The 22,745-nt window shown below is 38.5% G+C and overlaps 2 protein-coding genes across 2 annotated transcripts in view; one reads left to right on the plus strand and one right to left on the minus strand.

The window, feature by feature from the left end:
* Window positions 1-4,194: 4,194 nt before the first annotated feature.
* LOC110817652 (uncharacterized) overlaps window positions 4,195-22,745 on the minus strand; it is an 85,771-nt gene continuing 67,220 nt past the window's right edge. The window contains exon 8 of the mRNA XM_088207742.1: window positions 4,195-4,210. Within this exon, the coding sequence (XP_088063868.1) occupies window position 4,210 (1 nt within the window). The 3' untranslated portion in view covers window positions 4,195-4,209. The remainder of the gene's footprint in view (window positions 4,211-22,745) is intronic.
* On the plus strand, window positions 14,930-22,628 carry LOC110817632 (uncharacterized). Its single transcript, XM_022046256.2, has 3 exons — window positions 14,930-15,325; window positions 16,178-16,522; window positions 21,654-22,628. The coding sequence occupies exons 1-3, from the start codon at window positions 14,937-14,939 to the stop codon at window positions 22,615-22,617; spliced, it is 1,698 nt and encodes a 565-aa protein (XP_021901948.2). The 5' UTR covers window positions 14,930-14,936; the 3' UTR covers window positions 22,618-22,628.

Consider the following 22,745-nt stretch of genomic DNA (forward strand, 5'->3'; position numbering starts at 1 on the left):
TGAGATTCATGAAAATAACATATGAAAACAATAACATTATAACCATTATAAAATCATATCGACTTTGTAACATAACACATTTCATACTCTTGCACTTCAATAATCAGACAATAAATTTTCTCTTTTATCAGCCTACTAGTATCCATGGGGATCCATAGGGGGACCCCGCTACACGTGAACCATTAACATTAATAACCTGATTCTAGGGCCGTCCCCATACCCTGTCCGGTATGGGCGCCAAAACCATAAACCTCAATACCCCGTCCGATATAAGGGTGAAACGGGCCGTCCCCATACCCCGTCCGGTATTGGCGCCAAAACACATAAGGTCTCCATACCCCGTCCAGTATGAGAGACCACGTTCCCGGTAGGGTTCCCTATGGACCCGGTCCATCCACCATCTCTCAGGATACCTAGTCAGGCTGTTCACATTATCTATTTATCAATTCACATAACCTTTTTACCCTTTTCCTTCGTCTCAATCATTCAATCATACACAACATGTAAACCAATAATTGACACCAAACAAGACAACACAGTATCGGATTTACCATAATACAAACTATAATAAAAGAAACTATGATTCATGCATACGAGACCATAAAATAAATACATCAAATATCATACTGCATTTAATACTGAAAAATAGATCAAACAACAACTGACCAACAATGTATCAGATTCGAGCTCCATTCGCAACCTCAATCAATTATACATATCTATAAAGTCACAAAATACCGTTTAATTATTTATTAACCTTTAATGTCCTGATAGTAGGTAGGGTGAGAGATCTTTACTTGTTTTGGGGTCTGAAATTGGCTCTACGGTGCGCCTACGGGCTGTCCCTAAATTTCCTAAATTTTTTCTGGGAAACTGAAACGCACTACTGGTACCTGCACGTGTCCCAAAAAATCTCAAATCAGACCTAGGGCCCCTTTTGGCCAATATCAGAATTCCAGCATGGCGACTCCGCCGTGCTCTGGCGCCGCCGCGCCCCTTCTTGGTTTTTGCCTCCGACGAGGCCCTTCCCGGCCTCCGTTTGATGCAATTTTTATATCACCGTGATCACCATTCTTTTCTCTACATGTTGACCGGAGCCGAATCACCAAAACACGAATCTCGCTGGAGAGCCGCCGCACCCGAGAGCGCCGCCGCCGGTAAGCTCCGTTTTTCCGTGATTTTTTTACCCCCCGAGGGCCCTAGGGTTGTTTTCTCGCAGGGACCGATGCGAGTGTGGCCGAATTCAGTCGAAAACAGCCAACCCGAGGCGAATCGCCGCTGCAAGCGGCGGCGCCATCGCCGGAGCACGGCGGAGCCGCCGTGCCGGAGTTGCAATATTGGCCAAAAAGGGGCCCTGAGCCTAATTTGAGATTTTTTGGAACACGTGCAGGTACCGCTAGTGCATTTCAGTTCCCTGGAAAAAATTCAGGGAAAATTAGGAACAGCCTGTAGGCGCACTGTGAATCGTATTCGAATCCCGAAAATAGGTAAGGACCCCTCACCCTATTTCCTATCACGGAATTAAAGTTCAAATGATAAAACGGTATTTCTTGAATTAACGAATGTGTGAAATTGCTTAAGGTGGCTAATGGAGCCCGAGTCTAGTGTGATTGGTGATTTACTGTTATTTGGCCTGTTTACAGCTTTAAATGCAAAATGAGGTTTGATGTGTTCATTTTACAGATTTGTGTGCATATACTACGTTTTTATTGATTATGGGTTGAATGACTGAAAAACTGATACTGTATGTTGTCTGTTTGGCATGAATTACGATTTGCTTGTTTAAATGTGAATTGATGATGCTGACTGAGGAAAAGGAAAATAAAAGATTGTGTAGACTGATAATTGTATTATGGGGTCAGCCTGACTAGATATCCTGGGAGATGGTGGACGGACCAGGTCCGTAGGGAACCCTACCGGGATTGTGGTCTCACATGCCGAACGGGGTATGGAGATCTTATGGTTTTGGCGCCCATACCGGACGGGGTATGGGGACGGCCCGTTTCACCCTCATACCGGACGGGGTATTGAGGTTTATGGTTTTGGCGCCCATACCGGACGGGGTATGAGGACGGCCTTGGAAACTGATTATGAATGTTAAAGGTTAACGGGTAGCAGGACCCCTATGGACCCCCACGGATACTAGTAGGCTGGTAAATGAGAAAAAGATATGTTGTATAATGTTTGAATTACAAGAGGCGTGATAAGTGTTATGTTTTACAGCTTATATTATTCCATGATTATGATAATGTTATTGTTTTTCTTATATTGTTTCATAAATTCCACTGAGGTACGTGAATGGTAAAGGTTTTATCATAAATAAAAGGATTTGTTGTAAAACATGCTTCATGGGTCCTTTATGTTTTCTACCCACCTTTACCTCCGTGACGGTGAGATATCGTGATGTTCTTACTTGGCTAGTGTAGCTCACTCCTTATTTAACCATTTCAGATCAGGAAGACATGGTTCCCGAGCCCGTTCCGCAGGAGGACGACGAAAGGGATGCCTAGAGACTCTGTAGTCATAATCATAGCTTTATCTTCGAGTTTCTCTTTTAGTTAGTTTAATCTTTTATATTTTAAGTACGTTTTTGGTTTTCGTGTAAGGGATGTTAACTGAAATTTTGATCTCGCTTCCGCATTTGATATAATTAAATACTCATTTCATTTTAATATTTCCGGGGTCATTACAGTTTCACTAATAATCATAACTTAAAAATCATAGTTAATTTTTTCTTTCATTTTAAAAACTCAATTATAAAATTGTCTCATAAAGTATTCTACACTTTATATTGTTCTTGTAGAAAAATAAAGCAATTTGACAAATACAACAATCAACTCTTTGCAAAGTTAATTTTATGGTACACACGTAAGAATGATCATTTATATAGAAAATATGTATTATTGTTTCAAACTATTTAACTTCAAACTCAATTTGTTATTAATAAGCTCTCTCCAATCAATTGTCTCGTTATATTTATACAATAATCTTAGATTCATAAATAAAAAGCAATAAAACTAGAATTATAAGTAACTATAGAGATAATTAGTAAATTAATTTTGATATTTATTATAATTTTGGATTTAATTTTTTTTTTATTACGACTTAGTCCTTCATGTTTTTTTTTACTTATTTCAAGCATTCAATTTCCTCGTACTTTCTAATTGAAAAACAAAAAACTAAAATAGTTAAACTATTTTTGAATGTTTTAAAATCATTTAAAAGAATAAATTTAAGTAATTAATTAAATTAATAATAACAAATTGTTTAATACTTTAATATAATTTATTAGTCAAAATTATTACTTTAAACTGCTTTTTAAAATATTCAATCATGATTTAATTATTTTAATTTTTTATTATAAAATAAAAAGAAATTAAATATTTAAAACAAATAAAAAATATTATAAATTAATGAGAACAAAAAATGTTAAGAACTATAATATAATAAATGTAAACTTTGAATACTAGTTTATAAATTTGCCCTAATTATAATCAAATACATGTATATAAACTTACCAAACAGTACATATTTAAACCTAATTATAATCAAATATTTAAACCTAGTTTAAATATTCAACTAAGTTAATCTTTTATTGTATTATTTTCTATCTATTTAAATACATATTAATTAATGTAATTATACTGAAATGTATTTAATTTAATATGTTATTGTATTTTTAAATAGGATTACTTGAAAATGACAACTTTAGTAAATTAACTTAAACTTATATTATTTATTATTTTGTATTGTTTAAATTATTAAATGAATTATTAATTAAAATTTGATAACTTTTCATATTCATTGATATTAATGTAATTAAATGATGCATTTATTAATAAAATAAATCAATTTTACTATTACTACATTAGAATAATAAATGTATAGGTTAAAAATTAAAAGCAACAATTATTATTATTTATTTTTATATACACTCATTCTAATGTGAATATAAATATATGTAACGGCCCCGGAAAATATTAAAAAGAAATGAGTATTTAAATATATCGAATGCGGAAGCGAGATCAAAATTTCAGTTAACATCCCTTACACGAAAAACCCAAAAAAAAAAAACGTACTTAAAATATAAAAGGTTAAACTAACTAAGAAAGAAAACTCGAAAATAAACTATGCGTATGACTACAGAGTCTCTAGGCATCCCCTTCGTCGTCCTCCTGCGGAACGGGCTCGGGAACCATGTCTTCCTGATCTGAAATGGTTAATTAAGGAGTGAGCTACACTAGCCCAGTAAGAACATCACGATATCTCACCGTCACGGAGATAAAGGTGGGTAGAAAAACACAAAAAAGACCAATGGAGCATAATTTACAACAAACTCGTTTATTAACATGAAAACCTTTACCATCCACTTACCTTGGTGGAATTTATGAAAACAATATGAGAAAAACAATAACATTATCATAATCATTGAATAATCTAAGCTGTAAAACATAACACTTATCACGCCTCTTGTAATTCAATCATTGTACAACATATCTTTTTCTCATTTACCAGCCTACTAGTATCCGTGGGGGTCCATAGGGGTTCCGCTACCCGTTAACCTTTAACATTCATAATCAGTTTCCAGGACCGTCCCCATACCCCGTCCGGTATGGGCGCCAAAACCATAAACCTCAATACCCCGTCCGGTATGAGGGTGAAACGGGCCGTCCCCATACCCCGTCCGGTATGGGCGCCAAAACCATAAACCTCAATACCCCGTCCGGTATGAGGGTGAAACGGGCCGTCCCCATACCCCGTCCGGTATGGGCGCCAAAATCATAAGATCTCCATACCCCGTCCGACATGTGAGACCACAATCCCGGTAGGGTTCCCTACGGACCCGGTCCGTCCACCATCTCCCAGGATATCTAGTCAAGCTGACCCCATCATACAATTATCAGTCTACACAATGTTTCATTTCCCTTTTCCTCAATAAGCATCATCAATTCACATTTAAACAAGCAAATCGTAATTCATGCCGAACAGACAACATACAGTATCAGTTCTTCAGTCATTCAACCCATAATTAATAAAACAGTAATATATGCATTCGAAACTATAAAATGAACACATCAAACCCCATAATGCATTTAAAGCTGTAAAACAGTGTAAAACATGCCAAATAACAGTAAATCATTAATCACACTAGACTCGGGCTCCATTAGCAACCTTAAGCAATTTCACACATGCGTTAATTCAAGAAATACCGTTTTATCATTTTGAACTTTAATACCGTGATAGGAAATAGGGTGAGGGGTCCTTACTTGTTTTCGGGATCCGAATACGATTCACAGTGCGCCTGCAGGCTGTCCCTAATTTTCCCTGAATTTTTCCCGAGGAACTGAAACATGCTAACAGTACCTGCACGTGTTCCAAAAAAATCCAAATTAGGCCCAGGGCCTCTTTCGGCCCAAATCGCAACTCCGGCATGGCGGCTCCGCCGTGCTCCGGCGACGGCGCCGCCGCTGGCGGCGGCGAGTCGCCTCGGGTTGGCTGTTTTCGGCCGTTTTCGGCCGAATTCGGCCACACTCGCATCGGTCCTTGTCAGAAAACAACCCTAGGGCCCTCGGGGGGCCAAAAAATCACGGAAAAGCGGAGCTTACCGGCGGCGGCGCTCTCGGGTACGGCGACCCTCCGGCGAGGTTTGTGTTTTGGTGATTATGGGTTGAATGACTGAAGAACTGATACTGTATGTTGTCTGTTCGGCATGAATTACGATTTGCTTGTTTAAATGTGAATTGATGATGCTTATTGAGGAAAAGGGAAATGAAACATTGTGTAGACTGATAATTGTATGATGGGGTCAGCCTGACTAGATATCCTGGGAGATGGTGGACGGACCGGGTCCGTAGGGAACCCTACCGGGATTGTGGTCTCACATGCCGGACGGGGTATGGAGATCTTATGGTTTTGGCGCCCATACCGGACGGGGTATGGGGACGGCCCGTTTCACCCTCATACCGGACGGGGTATTGAGGTTTATGGTTTTGGCGCCCATACCGGACGGGGTATGGGGACGGTCCTGGAAACTGATTATGAATGTTAAAGGTTAACGGGTAGCGGAACCCCTATGGACCCCCACGGATACTAGTAGGTTGGTAAATGAGAAAAAGATATGTTGTACAATGATTGAATTACAAGAGGCGTGATAAGTGTTATGTTTTACAGCTTAGATTATTCAATGATTATGATAATGTTATTGTTTTTCTCATATTGTTTTCATAAATTCCACCAAGGTAAGTGGATGGTAAAGGTTTTCATGTTAATAAACGAGTTTGTTGTAAATTATGCTCCATTGGTCTTTTTTGTGTTTTTCTACCCACCTTTATCTCCGTGACGGTGAGATATCGTGATGTTCTTACTGGGCTAGTGTAGCTCACTCCTTAATTAACCATTTCAGATCAGGAAGACATGGTTCCCGAGCCCGTTCCGCAGGAGGACGACGAAGGGGATGCCTAGAGACTCTGTAGTCATACGCATAGTTTATTTTCGAGTTTTCTTTCTTAGTTAGTTTAACCTTTTATATTTTAAGTACGTTTTTTTTTTTTGGGTTTTTCGTGTAAGGGATGTTAACTGAAATTTTGATCTCGCTTCCGCATTCGATATATTTAAATACTCATTTCTTTTTAATATTTTCCGGGGCCGTTACAGTTGGTATCAGAGCCGCATTTCCTCGGACCCATCCCTTACACTATAGTCCTTTAAAGAAATACTCACCGATTGGTCGTTACTCAACCGTTCCTTGTAAATGCAGGTACACAGAAATGAGGAGAGGAAGGCCCCCACTAAACCGAGCGGCCCAAGATAATTCGCTTCGGGAGGATTTGGACAGATTATATGAGATGGTGGAAGCTCTCGTAGCTGCCCAGCGAAGGCAAGAGGAGAGAAGGGAGTTACCCGGACCTCCTCCGCTAGCGCAGGTTGAGCCCCCGTTACAGCAGGCTGATCTCGAGCCACCCCGGCAGGAGCCTGTTCCTCCACAGTACCACCCGGCACCACAGCCGCGGTACGACCCGGTACCACAGCCACAGTACCAACAGGTACCGCCACAGCATATTCCAGTGCCCCCACCCCATCAGCAGGCGCCACCACAGGGTCCCCCAGTTCACCCTCAGCCGGCCCCAGTTCCTTTACCTCGGGACCCCGCTCCCTCCTTGATCGACCCTGGCTTCATAGAGAGGTACAGGAGACTGAACCCTTCTACTTTTTCGGGGGGATCCTCTTTTGAAGAGGCCCAATACTGGCTGGCGGAGACTGAGAGAGCCTTTGAGACCTTGGGAGTAATTCCTGAGCAGAGGGCTGCCATTGCCTCCTACATGCTGGTAGGGGAAGCAGTACGCTGGTGGGAGCTCAAGCGGGCCACCCTGCCTGTACCAGTTACTTGGGAGCAGTTCCTAGCGGCTTTCCATGCGGAGTATCTCCCTAAGCACATCCAACATTTAAAGGAAATTGAATTTGCTCAGTTGGTCCAGGGTAATATGACAGTGTCGGAGTATGCCCGCAAGTTCCTGGAGCTGGGCCGACATGCCCCGGAGACATTGTTGGATGAGGGCCGAAAGGCCAGGAAATTCCAGTGGGGTCTCCGCCCGGCGATCAGACAGCACTTGTTGGTGATGGAGCTCGAGACATATTCGGCAGTCCTGGCAAAGGCGCAGATCATAGAAAGGAGCTTCGACACCCGCCCTCAGCTAGCGGGAAGTTCCCGACCTTCAGCCCCGCTCCGCAGGCCAGCGCCTACCATGCCGGTCCAACCCAGCAAGAGACCCAGGCCTGCCGCTCAGGGCCCTCCTCAGGCTATGGGGGCAGCTCGTGGGAAGATCTGCCAGTACTGCGGCAGGGATCATGGGGACCGACCCTGCTACCGCCTCAACAACACCTGTCGCATATGCGGCAGTGCCCAGCACTACGCGAGGGAGTGTCCTAGGAACCAGAATCAAGGGAGGCTTCCAATCCAGGGCAGAGTTTACAACCTTACCCAGAAGGATGCCGATGCAGACCCGGACGTGGTACATGGTATGTATACTATCTCTGGCCACATTGCTCATATTTTGTTTGATACTGGTGCATCACATTCTTTTATTTCACATGTTCTTGCTTCCAAAATTTGTGTACCACCTGATAGACTTGATTCATTATTGTTTGTATCTACCGCTGGGGGGGAGACATTACTAGGAGAGGTTGTCTACAGGGCATGTGCCGTGGAGATAGCAGATAGAAAATTGAGGGTAGACCTGATAGGGTTAGACACAGGGGATTTTGATGTAATCCTAGGAATGGATTGGCTGGCGGCGTATCACGCCACCATAGACTGCTTTAATAAAAAGATTGTATTTAATCCTCCCAACGAGGAGCCATTTACAAGTTAATAAAATTATTCGGTACTGATTCTCCCTAATGACAAATTCTTTTCTTCTTAATTCCCAGTGCGTTGATATTGTATTTTCCCTAACTAGGTAAACCCAAGAAGGAAGTTTGTATCCAAGAGATTCCAGTAGTCCGAGACTTTCCAGACGTACTTCCGGATGAACTGCCCGGTCTACCAGGGGACAGAGAGGTCGAGTTCACCATAGACTTATAGCCAGGAACCCAACCCATCTCGGTAGCTCCTTACCGAATGAGCCGCATCGAGATGGAAGAGCTAAGGAAACAAATCACTGAGCTACAAAACAGTGGCTTCATTAGACACAGCATTTCCCCATGGGGTGCCGGGGTTACTTTTGCAAAGAAAGGAGATGGAACGTTGAGACTGTGTATTGATTATAGAAGGATAAACAAGGTAACAATTAAAAACAAGTACCCTCTCCCCCGGATTGATGACCTTTTCGATCAGTTGCAGGGTGCACAGGTCTTTTCTAAAATAGATCTACGATCAGGTTACCATCAGGTAAAAGTGAGAGCAGAAGACATCCCCAAGACGGCATTCCGAACCAGGTACGGACACTATGAGTTCCTGGTTATGCCGTTTGGGCTAACCAACGCCCCGGCCATCTTTATGGATATAATGAACAGAATCTTCAGAGAGTTCTTGGATAAATTTGTCATCGTGTTCATCGATGATATCTTAGTCTACTCAAAAAGTAGAGAAGAACATGTTCATCATCTTGCCCAAGTCCTCCAGGTACTCAGGGAAAAGAAGTTGTATGCAAAGTTGAGCAAGTGTGGATTTTGGCTCGAGCAAACCGCCTTCCTAGGACATGTTATATCGAAGGAAGGGGTGTCGGTGAACCCCGAAAAGGTTGAAGCGGTACTTGGTTGGAAAAGGCTGACAACAGTTAAGGAAATTCGCAGTTTCCTAGGGATGGCGGGTTATTACCGCCGGTTTGTCGAAGGGTTCTCCAGTCTAGCGGCCCCTCTAACCCGACTCACAAAGAAGAATGCAAAGTTTGATTGGAATGAGAACTGCGAAAGGAGTTTTTCAGAATTGAAGAAGCGACTGACTACTGCACCCGTGCTGGCTCTACCGAGTGGATCAGGAGGGTATACAGTTTATAGTGATGCCTCCTATCTGGGCCTGGGTTGTGTCCTGATGCAGCATGGAAAGGTTATAGCATATGGGTCTAGACAGCTAAAGAATCATGAGAAGAACTATCCTACCCATGACTTGGAGCTTGCCGCAATCATACACGCCTTGAAAATCTGGCGCCATTATTTGTATGGAGAGACCTTTCAGATCTACACCGATCATAAGAGTTTGAAGCACATCTTCACTCAGAAGGATCTCAACATGCGTCAGAGAAGGTGGATGGAACTCCTCAAGGACTATGATTGTGACATCCTATACCATCCAGGTAAGGGCAACGTAGTAGCCGATGCCCTCAGTAGGAAGAGTGCAGGCACCCTAGCCCATCTGATGGTTTTGGAATGCAGGTCCATTGTGGCTACGCAGCAGGTTCGACTGCAAGATCTGAAGAGGGCCACATGTTTGAGTCACCTAGCAGTCCAACCCGAGTTAATCCAAAGAATAAAGGAAGCCCAGTCAATCGACCCCGCCCTAGTAAACCGCAAGAAGGATGCAGAACAGGGAGTGAACTCAGAATTTCAGATCTCTGCCGACGGATTGATTCGTTTCAAGGACAGAATGTGTGTCCCAGACGACAATGAATTAAAAAGAGACATCATGACAGAGTCCCATAGTTCAAGGTTCGCCATGCATCCAGGAAGTACAAAAATGTACCAAACTATGCGACCCCGATTCTGGTGGAATGGGATGAAGAGAGATATAGCCGACTTTGTATCTAAGTGCTTGGTATGTCAGCAGGTCAAAGCAGAACATCAACGCCCAGGGGGGTTGCTTCAGCCTTTACCGATTTCAGAATGGAAGTGGGAACACATCACCATGGACTTCGTATCGGGACTACCCAAGGCACGATCGGGACACGATGCCATATGGGTAATTGTTGACCGACTCACTAAGTCTTCCCACTTCCTGGCCATCAGAATGACTGATTCGTTGGACAAGTTGGCAAGAATGTATGTCCGGGAAATAGTCAGACTGCATGGGGTCCCAGTAACAGTGGTATCCGACAGGGATCCCAGATTCACTTCTCGGTTTTGGAATAGTTTCCAGCAAGCTATGGGAACAAAGCTGTCCCTCAGTACTGCCTTCCACCCCCAAACCGATGGACAATCAGAGAGGACAATCCGTACGCTGGAGGATATGCTCCGAGCTTGTGTCCTTGACTCCGGAGGCCATTGGGACGACCATCTACCCCTGATAGAGTTTGCCTACAACAACAGTTACCAAGCAAGCATCGGCATGGCCCCATACGAGGCGCTATACGGGCGTCCGTGCAGGTCACCGATTTGTTGGGAGGAAGTGGGCGATAGAAGATTGTTTGGCCCGGATTTAGTGGAAGAAACTACGTCCAAGATAGTTAAGATCAAGAAGAACATCCAGACAGCTCAGAGTAGGCAAAAGAGCTATGCTGATACCCGGAGGAGAGACCTGGCCTTTGAGAAAGGTGACCGTGTGTTTCTTAAAGTCACCCCCTTCAAGGGAATTAGTAGGTTCGGCAGAAGGGGAAAATTAAACCCCAGATACATTGGACCCTTTGAAATCTTAGACAAGATTGGTACCACTGCCTACAGACTTGTACTGCCCCCTGAGCTCTCCCGGGTTCACAATGTGTTTCATGTGTCTATGCTGCGCAAGTACAATCCGGACCCTTCTCATGTCGTGGCTCATGAACCGCTCTCACTCTGAGAGGACTTGTCTTATGAAGAAGTACCGGTCAGTATCACGGACCGAGAAAGCAGAATACTCCGTAACCGGGAAATATCATTTGTAAAAGTCTTGTGGCAGAACCACACGCCTAGGGAGGCGACTTGGGAGCTGGAATCAGAATTTAGGGCCCAATATCCTCATCTGTTTGATCAAGAGTAATGAGGCAAATTTGGGGACCAAATTTCTTTATGGGGGGGGAGAGTTGTAGCGCCCGGAAAGGAGGAGGAAAAAAGGAAAAAAAAAAAAAAAAAAAAAAAAAAACGGGGGGCCACGTCAGCAGCCACGTCAGCAGGCCCGGTCAGCAGTCCCGGCCAACCGGGGCCTGCCACGTGGCAAGATCGCATCACTCCGAAAGGAGCCACGTTGGCGATCCGCGTGGGTGCGATCCGACGGCCCAGATCAATCACGCGATCGGACGGCCCAGATTCAAACGCACGGGCGGCCCAGATTCAATCAAAAACGAACGGCCCAGATTAAAACGAAATGAACGGCTGTGATCAAAAGGCAAGGGGTTATAAATAGAACCTCCACACCAGACCAAAAACCCTAGCCGCCAGCCGCTCGCCGGAGAAGACGAACCAGAGGCCGACCGCCGCCACCCGCCGCCACTCGCCGCCGCACCGGGGAAATTTCCGACCGCCGATCGAGGTAAATTTCATACCCCCGACTCGTTTTTCCCCACTGATTCCTCCTATGGCCAAATCGAAGCCGAAATCCCGGCCAAACGGCCGGAATACGCGGCCGAAGCCCAGCGGCGCCGCCGCGCCCCCTCTCGGTTTTTGCCTCCGACGAGGCCCTTCCCGGCCTCCGTTCGATGCAATTTTTATATCACCGTGATCACCATTCTTTTCTCTACAGGTTGACCGAAGCCAAATCACCAAAACACGAACCTCGCCGGAGGGTCGCCGTACCCGAGAGCGCCGCCGCCGGTAAGCTCCGCTTTTCCGTGATTTTTTGGCCCCCCGAGGGCCCTAGGGTTGTTTTCTGATAAGGACCGATGCGAGTGTGGCCGAATTCGGCCGAAAACAGCCAACCCGAGGCGACTCGCCGCCGCCAGCGGCGGCGCCGTCGCCGGTTGCCGGAGTTGCGATTTGGGCCGAAAGAGGCCCTGGGCCTAATTTGGATTTTTTTTTTGGAACACGTGCAGGTACTGTTAGCGTGTTTCAGTTCCTCGGAAAAAATTCAGGGAAAATTAGGGACAGCCTGCAGGCGCACTGTGAATCGTATTCGGATCCCGAAAACAAGTAAGGACCCCTCACCCTATTTCCTATCACGGTATTAAAGTTCAAAATGATAAAACGGTATTTCTTGAATTAACGCATGTGTGAAATTGCTTAAGGTTGCTAATGGAACCCGAGCCTAGTGTGATTGATGATTTACTGTTATTTGGCATGTTTTACACTGTTTTACAGCTTTAAATGCATTATGGGGTTTGATGTGTTCATTTTATAGTTTCGAATGCATATATTACTGTTTTATTAATTATGGGTTGAATGACTGAAGAACTGATACTGTATGTTGTCTGTTCGGCATGAATTACGATTTGCTTGTTTAAATGTGAATTGATGATGCTTATTGAGGAAAAGGGAAATGAAACATTGTGTAGACTGATAATTGTATGATGGGGTCAGCCTGACTAGATATCCTGGGAGATGGTGGACGGACCGGGTCCGTAGGGAACCCTACCGGGATTGTGGTCTCACATGCCGGACGGGGTATGGAGATCTTATGGTTTTGGCGCCCATACCGGACGGGGTATGGGGACGGCCCGTTTCACCCTCATACCGGACGGGGTATTGAGGTTTATGGTTTTGGCGCCCATACCGGACGGGGTATGGGGACGGCCCGTTTCACCCTCATACCGGACGGGGTATTGAGGTTTATGGTTTTGGCGCCCATACCGGACGGGGTATGGGGACGGTCCTGGAAACTGATTATGAATGTTAAAGGTTAACGGGTAGCGGAACCCCTATGGACCCCCACGGATACTAGTAGGTTGGTAAATGAGAAAAAGATATGTTGTACAATGATTGAATTACAAGAGGCGTGATAAGTGTTATGTTTTACAGCTTAGATTATTCAATGATTATGATAATGTTATTGTTTTTCTCATATTGTTTTCATAAATTCCACCAAGGTAAGTGGATGGTAAAGGTTTTCATGTTAATAAACGAGTTTGTTGTAAATTATGCTCCATTGGTCTTTTTTGTGTTTTTCTACCCACCTTTATCTCCGTGACGGTGAGATATCGTGATGTTCTTACTGGGCTAGTGTAGCTCACTCCTTAATTAACCATTTCAGATCAGGAAGACATGGTTCCCGAGCCCGTTCCGCAGGAGGACGACGAAGGGGATGCCTAGAGACTCTGTAGTCATACGCATAGTTTATTTTCGAGTTTTCTTTCTTAGTTAGTTTAACCTTTTATATTTTAAGTACGTTTTTTTTTTTGGGTTTTTCGTGTAAGGGATGTTAACTGAAATTTTGATCTCGCTTCCGCATTCTATATATTTAAATACTTATTTTTTTTTAATATTTTCCGGGGCCGTTACAATATATATATATGAGAAAATATTTGCGTATGCAATAGAATATTTAAAAGTTTAATAATTATAAAACAACTGAAATTTATAAAAAGACATTTTAATAAGAATTTAATATGTTGAAAATTTTCGTAATATAATCAATTATTTTATATAATAATTTATACTTTAAAATTATAATAACAGTATATACATTAAGTTAAGTAATGTTTAATTATTTTGTTTGATAAATGAAAAGTTAGATAAGATTTTAATTGGTTATGATTACTTTAAATAAAAAATTTAAATATTAAAAAATATTCTATTCATCTAGAAATGTAGTATGTTTGTTGAGATTTAATTTAATTTAATCAATATAATTCTACTAAAATTGAGTGTTAAGTCATAATATATTTATAAAATAGTAAGTTTTATATCATTAGAAAAATTAAAATTTGTAATTTTAAAAATTAATACAACGATATTAAGTATTAAATCATCTTATTGTTAGTTAAATAGTATTAAAATTATAATAATAATTAACATATATTAGATGTTTTAGCCTTAATTATTATTTTAATATAATTTAATAACCAGATAATAAAAACAAGATAATGATTACTTGAGTTATATATATCAAAATATATTTATTTAGTTTGTTGTTTTATTTCGAAATGTTACTATTTAAGGAAGGAACATTTTAAATAATTCAAATTTAATATTAAACTATTCAATATTTTATATGTTAACCTTAGGAAATATTTAATCACCCTTAATTCATGTTTTATGACAAAGAATAAATATAATCACCATGTTGTAGAAAAAAATAAAACATGTATAAGAATTTCATTTAAACAATGTACACAAAAAATATTACCTTTTCGTCAAAGATTATTCTAATACTATATAATTGATTAGTACTTGTTAATTTTATTTTATCACACAAACCAGTTATACTAACTCTTATTATCTAATCATATTAAAAAATTATTAATAGGAGTATTCTAAATAAATTATTAACATTTCATTCTTATAGAATATACATATATATTTTTTAGGTACTTTTTTTTTATTTTTTAAAAAAAGTAATCAGAGATAAAATGTATATTAATGTCTGAAATCAAAATTTTATTATGATTTTGGAAAATAATTAATTAATTTACACAATCTTAGGACACAAAAGCTAGAATATGTATATTTATATACATATCAAGCCAAAAAAAAAAAAAAGTAATTCACACAATTCTAGAGCCTACACTCTTGTCCGCTGTATCATTTTCATTTATTTATTCAACATTGAACGATGTCGATTGCTTCCAAGAGACAATAGTAAAATCATCAAGCGGCCAGTGTTTATACACAAAATGCAGGGTATGGTTCGCCGGAGAAGGAATCAAACTGCCGATTGGTTTACGATGGGGAGAGAGGAGGATTTGGACTCTTGCAGCTCGTCGTCGATCGGGAAGAACAGTGACGTGTCCGGTGGTTCATCCGAAGAAGAAGATGATACTGAGGTCCCGAGTTCTTACAAAGGACCCTTGGATACCATGCACGATTTAGAGGAGGTTTTGCCAATCAGGTAAGTTTGTTTGAATTTTTAAGATTATATATAGATTTTTTTTCAACTGTTGAACTTGTGAGAAGGGTTTTCGTTCGATGTATCTAATTATTGGTTGTAAAATAATCATTTGTTTCTAATTTAATCGAGTATGTATATTAAGTTTGAGAGAGTAATTTTTAGCAGTAATTTATTAACACATAAATCACTAGTATGGATTTGAGTAATTAATCATTGGGGTTGTGAAGTAACAGTACAGTTAGGTCTTTGGTTCCAACTCTAAGCCTACTTTATATCTGGGGTTACATACCCTCTAGAGTAGTCAGATTGCTCAATTAATTGATGATGTTAAGATGCACTTTTGAATTTTAATGTCCTAAAACGCGTGGCTGTAGGAAATATGAGCATCTAAGTTTTTTGCCCTAAAGTTGTTGTTCTTGAAAGTTTTTGACTGAGTAATGGTGGAATTTATTGTTCCCTTTCTTTTTGTGGAAGTGATGCGACGAGGTGACTACTCGTAGTTTGGCTAGTGAAGGCGCCATGTTTATGTTTGAGAGCATTATTATTCACAGACTTTGTTTCCTTCCGACAATTGAAGTATGGGAAGAGCATACGGTTATTAGTTATATTTAGCAACTGAATCAGAATACAGTCTTGTAAGGAGATTATTTTAGTTTCCACTTATTATAGAGCCTCACATTTATGCCATACATGGGCATATTGTCAAACATGGATCGGCATAAGCTAAAATTTATGGAATAAATCATGACTTGAATGAAGCAGGCACATTTTAATGTTGTCTGATGTTCACTTATGCTACCACTTTTGGTTGGTCCTTGCAGTTTTTATGGTGTTTTCTTTTGCATATTTTAGGGTAGGCATATCGAAATTTTATAGTGGCAAATCAAAGTCCTTCACAAGCCTTGCAGATGCATCATCTATTTCCACCATCGAAGACCTTGCAAAGCCAGAAAATCCCTACAATAGGAAGCGCAAGAGCTTGTTAACCCAGAGCAGTCGCCCTTTAAGGAACAATGCAAGTGGAATACCAAAGAAACATATTGACTTCAGTCAAAGTGCCTTGATTCTTGGAGCAACCATGAGAAAAAGCAAGGAAAATTTCAACTTGATATCATCACCTTCCGGCTGTCTTCCACCTCAGCATCCACAAACTAAAGTACTGCCCAGAAATGCATCATCATCATCATCATCTCTGCCTCCTCAACAGAATCCTCCTTGGCGCTCTTTCTCTCTATCAGATCTACAATGTGTTGTAGGTACAGATCCTGTGGAATGAATAAACAAGGTTTATGAGTTATGATTTACTCCTGCTTTGAGTAATCAATAATCTGGTGTGTTTTTTCTCCACGAACAACCTAAGGTTGGGTGTACGATCACAGAAAGGAAGACAAGCTGATATCATAGTGTAAGACCCTCTTTGATTTTGTCTTTTGCAGTCTAGTCTCTCTTCTTTTGGGATAGGACATAAAGGGGAGAGCTTAGTGCAGATAAAAATTTCAAAAAACATGCTAGGGAAGAAACCATGTTTTATATGATAATAGCAAAGTTGCCTTTGATGGGTTGTGAACCATGAAGTAATATTGTATAAAAAGTATTTAGTAAATTTTGATATGTTAGTGTGTAATTTATATATAGGTATCATTGTGGATGATCAAACCGTAGTAAAAAATTGAACCAAAAATCAAAGCTGAGATGTGAAGGGAAAAATTGAAGTTTGACGGATTAGGGAGAGAAATATCCTGCTTTTGGGGGATATGTCCGACTTGTACAGGAGATAGCTCGTTTGTTTCAAGGTTGGTATTGTGTAAAATATTATAAGAGATTAAAAAATAAATTTAAATTTGTTTCTTTAAAAAAACTTGTATGTGGTTCAATACCACATAGAATTATTCTCTACCGTTCTCTCTAGTTCCATAATTTCAACGGCGCCACACATGGCTTATAAAACTAAAAACTTTAACTTAACCCTACTGTACTAGTAACTCCAAACATAAAATTTTATGAAAGAATAAAATAAAATTAATGGCGCTACCAATATTCCTTTCCTATTTGTGCATAGTTAGCTCTTTATAAAAGAATTATAAGCTTATATATATATATATATATATATTTTTTAATGTGAATTTGGGTAAGATTAACTCACTATATATATATATATATATATATTCTTTAATTAATATTTATTATTATACATTAATATATATATTTTTAATTTTTGTTTTAATATAATAAATCTGACCCAGTCTAAAAATTTAGGAAGGATTGGAATTTAAAATAAAATAAAACTTACACTTTTATTGTTTTTTGTTCTTCCGATATTCAGTTATCCAATTCTTGTTATTCCCTTTCATCCATCAAACTCACATAGACTAGTAAAAATTGAAGCTTCTTCGTCGTCTTCAAAAACCAATCTCTGCCATTTTAAACATCCATTTGAAAGTGTCTTCAGCCTAAAAAAAATAAAACCCAACACTCAAAATTGCCCAAGCCCAATTCCAAGACCCCGCTGGACCCAAATGAAGAACCAAGCCAAACCCAAAGAAAACGACACTGAGTTGAGCCACACATGCCTAATCAAACTTTTCTTTTTATCTTTTTATTTGAAAACTATGATATGCACATTTCCTATTTCATCCATCATTGTTTCCCCTAACTTCTTTGTATTTTTCAAAATTTTCATAAGTTTAGTATTATCTATCCAAATTCTCTTATACTCATTTTTCCTTAAAATCCCTTTAAATTCATTTTATCATATAGTTTTTTTTCAAGACATCTTTTATCTCTTAAATTACCATCAAAATTTTTTCGCAAGTTTCTGCTCAAATCGAGACATCAATAACCCTCCGCGGGTATCCCCAATTTTCAATTTGCCATAACACAATAATCAAATTGAAATTATTAAAATTTTAGAGTTTTCTTTGGATTGAATGAATATATTCGTTATTCGATTTGTACCATTATGAGATCAAGATTTTTACTATCATAAGGGGATGCACATACAAACAACATACACATTGGTCATAATAATTTGTCGTCAGGTGACCTAAAACAGAACACATATCTCAACTATTTCTGAAAGGGTTTCCATACACTCAAGGATAGGGTTCATCGCACAATTAAATTTCAGTCATACTAATCTTCAACGGGTTACTTCTAAATTTTCGTTTATTTAAGTCATCGTATTGTATTTTTTTTTCTATTCTATTTAAAATTGATATTTTATTTTATTTTATTTCATAATTAAAATTTTACTTATCAATATTCCATTCCATTGTCTAACTAATTCCCTCTAAATTTACTTTTAAAATTTTATTTCATTATTTAAATTTATTTTTTGTCAATACTCATTTACTTTATATAATTTTTTGAGATTTGTTAGTATATTATGTATATATATTTGCTAGTATTTATTATTATTATTATTATTATTATAATTATATTATCGCTATTTTATTTTATTAGTATTATTTATATTATTATTATTATCTAATTTATTATTATTATTATTTTTATTTTAGGTATATATTTTTTTTAATTCTTATTATGTATGATTAGTATTTTTATTTTTAAATCTTATCATTACTCTAATTCCTTTTATTTCTAACTTAATTATCTATTTTTCCATTTAACAACTTGAATCTAATTTCTCTTTATTTTTAAGTTATTTTTCTTCCCCATTTTTTTTCATCTACTTCAATTTTCCTCCATATTTTATTACATTTTCTTACATTCTCAAAATTTTCAACCTAAAATACATACCTGACATTAAAATTTCATCATTCATGCAAATGTACAAACAAAATCAAGCAAATAGAGTTAAAATCATTCAAAAAAACTCAAACAGAACTGTTTTTGAACCTTTTCCAATAGTTTGAATTGCCTGGATAGGTTCTGAGCTTGGTTTTAAACTCTACTCACCAACTCTTCTTTCTAAGCTTGTAAATTCTTATTCGGTTAATGAAATTCAATGAAAATTGATGCTATGAAGGTTTCGGGATACCTATTAGTTATACTTATAATTTGAAAGCGGTTAATAAGTGATTTGAGCTCCAAAAATGTCCCCAAAGTTGAGAAAAAATTTATAATGAAAAATTTTTTATCAGGTTAGTGATAAACTCACAACTTATATGTAATTTTTCATGTATGCATGACTTGATTTTGGTTTAATTTGAACTTCAAACATGTTTTATTATATGTAAACAATCTTTATAGCATTTTGTTGACTTAAAATGATAAATGGAGCTCTAGAAAATTAATCACTAAAATACCTGTTTGATCATGCGTAAGGGTTGCAGTTGCCAGAAAATTCGACGGGTTTTTGCGATCTCCAGCACTGGTTGGTCGCGAATCACCCTTCCCTCGACGGTAGGCCCTTTGCGGACGATCTTTGCCTCTCTTTCTTCCCTTTTTCTACTTTCTTCCGTCGAGAGTGACGGACTTTGGTCCCCTTTCTTTTCTTCTTTTGTTTGTTTGTTTTTTTTTCTTTTCTTCCTGATCGGGTTACGTTGAGTGGCTTAGATAGGTTTTTAAACCCAACACTCAACAGATCTGGACCGTACAATCATTGCATGTGTGGTCGCATGCAGTCTGTTGGATGAGCCTTCATTAATGGCAAAATTGTAATTTTGTCATCATGTTCCTTCAATCGTTAGATCACGATTCTCTTTTGATCAGAATTGTTCAATCGTGTGACCATTAGATCATATCAAAATGATGTAAACCGTTTGATTAATATCTCGCACGTTGACTGTTGGATCACAATCATTTTTTGTGCATGTATGCACATTGTTATATCTGATTACTATAATTTTCACTGTTGGATTAGTTTAAAATACTTAGAACCGTCTTATCTGTTTAATGGGCGCCTGCATGGTTAACCACCTGTATGGGTCAAACATCACTCGACTTTTTTTGATTGAGCGGTTGTCACGTCACTAGTTTGAGTGGTTTGTTTTTCAAAAAGTACAGAATGAACTAAATTTTGAATTTTCTTTATATTTTACCTCCTAAATTAATTTATAAATTTGCAAAGAGTCGTAAATAAATTTAATTTTGTTCAATTTAGTCCATAATTTTATTTTTTTGCATATTTAGGGGTAAATTTTATTTTATTTTTAAAATTTTTCTTGAGTTTTAATTTATGCATAACTATATTTAATACAAAATTTACACTAATAATTACTTAATTTATCTATGTGGTGGTACAAATTTGTTCCTCCTTAAAAAGAATTTGATCCCCCCAAGTTACATAATTCAAAATAAGTGAGGATACATTTTTCACATAGAATTAAGTAGCTTCATTCTGGGAGTAGTGTTGTCAAAGTACTTTCATCATGGGAATGATCTTGTTCCTAAGTACCCGATCTTGCTTGTCAAGAATGGCCGCTAATACTTGTTCAAAAGTTAGGTTCTCTTCAAGAAAGCCTAATCTATTTGGTACACCATATGAGTTGACTCAATATGTGCTGCTCATGTTCTCGGGCTACGCTGGTTTAATCCCATCCAAGTTCTATCACTGTTTAATTTTTATATGGTAATGTTTACAAGTACATCTAATATGATGTATTACAATTCAAAGTCATCTATAATTATGTGTATAGTTAATGATAACTAAAGTTATAATATTTATATATATGTTTACATTAAATTATAAATTATAAGTGTGACGATTGATTTTAAAAATATTACCGTTAGTTATATTTTAAATTGGTAATTATAAATTTAATTTATTTCCTAAATACTTAAAGAGCTAGGAATGTTAATACTAACAACTTCTCTATCTAGGGTGATAAAATGCATGATTCATAGTCATTAATTATATTTTACCATAAATATTTTGTTCTAAAACTAAACAAAATTTTGAAAACATAAGAATAGAAGTTAGTAAAAACATTATGGTGACTCTAGCTCACTCTTAGCTTGCATTTTTTCCCTGACAGGATATATATTTGGAGGATTTAGATATGATGATACAGTATATATTAGAGAAGAAGAAGGAAGAATCATCATTAGCATAACAAAGTAATATCAAGGTTTTCTTCTTCCTCTTGTCTTCTTTATACAAGCTTTATTTATTTTATGAGTTTGTAGCAATACAAAGAAATCTCCTTTTTTTTTTTTTAAGATTATTCCCACCTTTCTAATCTTCTTCCCTATGTCAGCATTTACAATGGGATTATATATCTTAATTCTTCTTATACATTTGTTCTAATTAGTTTATATAATTTTTTTATTTTTACAGGTGCTGCTGCAACTTTTTCTTATCTATGATGAGATCTGTGGTGTTCTTTTTGATGCTGACAATGCTTCCAGGTTTTCCAAATTCTTTTGTGAGCGATGATGACTTCAAGTTGTTCCATTCAATTGATCGAGAGTTGTATTCCCTTCTGGTAATTACTTTTTCCAGAGATCCAATGGAGTGCATGCAAATTATGGCTCTGTGGCTTTGGTTAGAGAGAGCAGGATTCAGTAACATTATACACAAAATGTTATCTTTACCATCCACACTGATAAATGAGCTTGCAGATGAAGCACTCATATGTCTCAACTACATTAACAATGGCCAGATTATAGAGGGTGGTACTGATATTCCTCTAATGCAAAGCTTGGTGAAGAAAGAAATCTCTCTCCAAACTTTCATAGAAAATAGACTGAATGCAACTCAAGGGGTTACCAAAGTAATGAACGAAGTATGTACTAGAGCACTATCAGACATCATGCAGATGGTTGTGGAGAGAAACGCAACTCAAAGTATTGCAAATTGTGAGACACTAATGGCAAATCTCAATATTTCCACACGACAACCAGCTCCACAACGAGCACTACTAGCAATACCACCAATAGTGCCACAATCTAGTTATATTCCTACAGGATTATTTGGAAATATGCCAGCTGATTTGGGATTTGTTCAAGCCTCAGAGGTAATTCCAGAAGTACCAGCTGAAGATAGGACTATGTTTCTTACGTTCTCAAAAGGTTATCCTGTATCGGAAAAGGAGGTTCGAGATTTCTTTGCTAAAAGTTATGGAGATTGCATTGAGTCATTGTACATGCAGGAAGTACGCCCCAATGAACAATCATTATTTGCTCGTCTTGTTTTTCGGACTCCATCAACCATCGGTTTTATTCTAAGTGGAATGACCAAAGCAAAATTTACCATCAATGGTAAGCATGTATGGGCTCGAAAGTTTGTGCCAAAACGACCTCGACCTCCGCCGACTCCGCTGCCAGCACCACCGCCACTCGCAATCTTGCCTCGGCCACCACCGCCGCCACCACCACCACCATATTGATCACCATTATCTCTTTCTATCCCCTTATGTGTTAAATAATTTGTTCCCATTTTCCAGTTGATTGTAAAAATTGGCTATAATCAATTTTACCATCAATTTGTTTTTGGGAATCAGCTTATAAATTCTGT

This window comes from Carica papaya, chromosome 7, assembly GCF_054855325.1.
Source record: "Carica papaya isolate Zhongbai chromosome 7, ASM5485532v1, whole genome shotgun sequence".
In the NCBI taxonomy this organism is placed as follows: Eukaryota; Viridiplantae; Streptophyta; class Magnoliopsida; order Brassicales; family Caricaceae; genus Carica; species Carica papaya.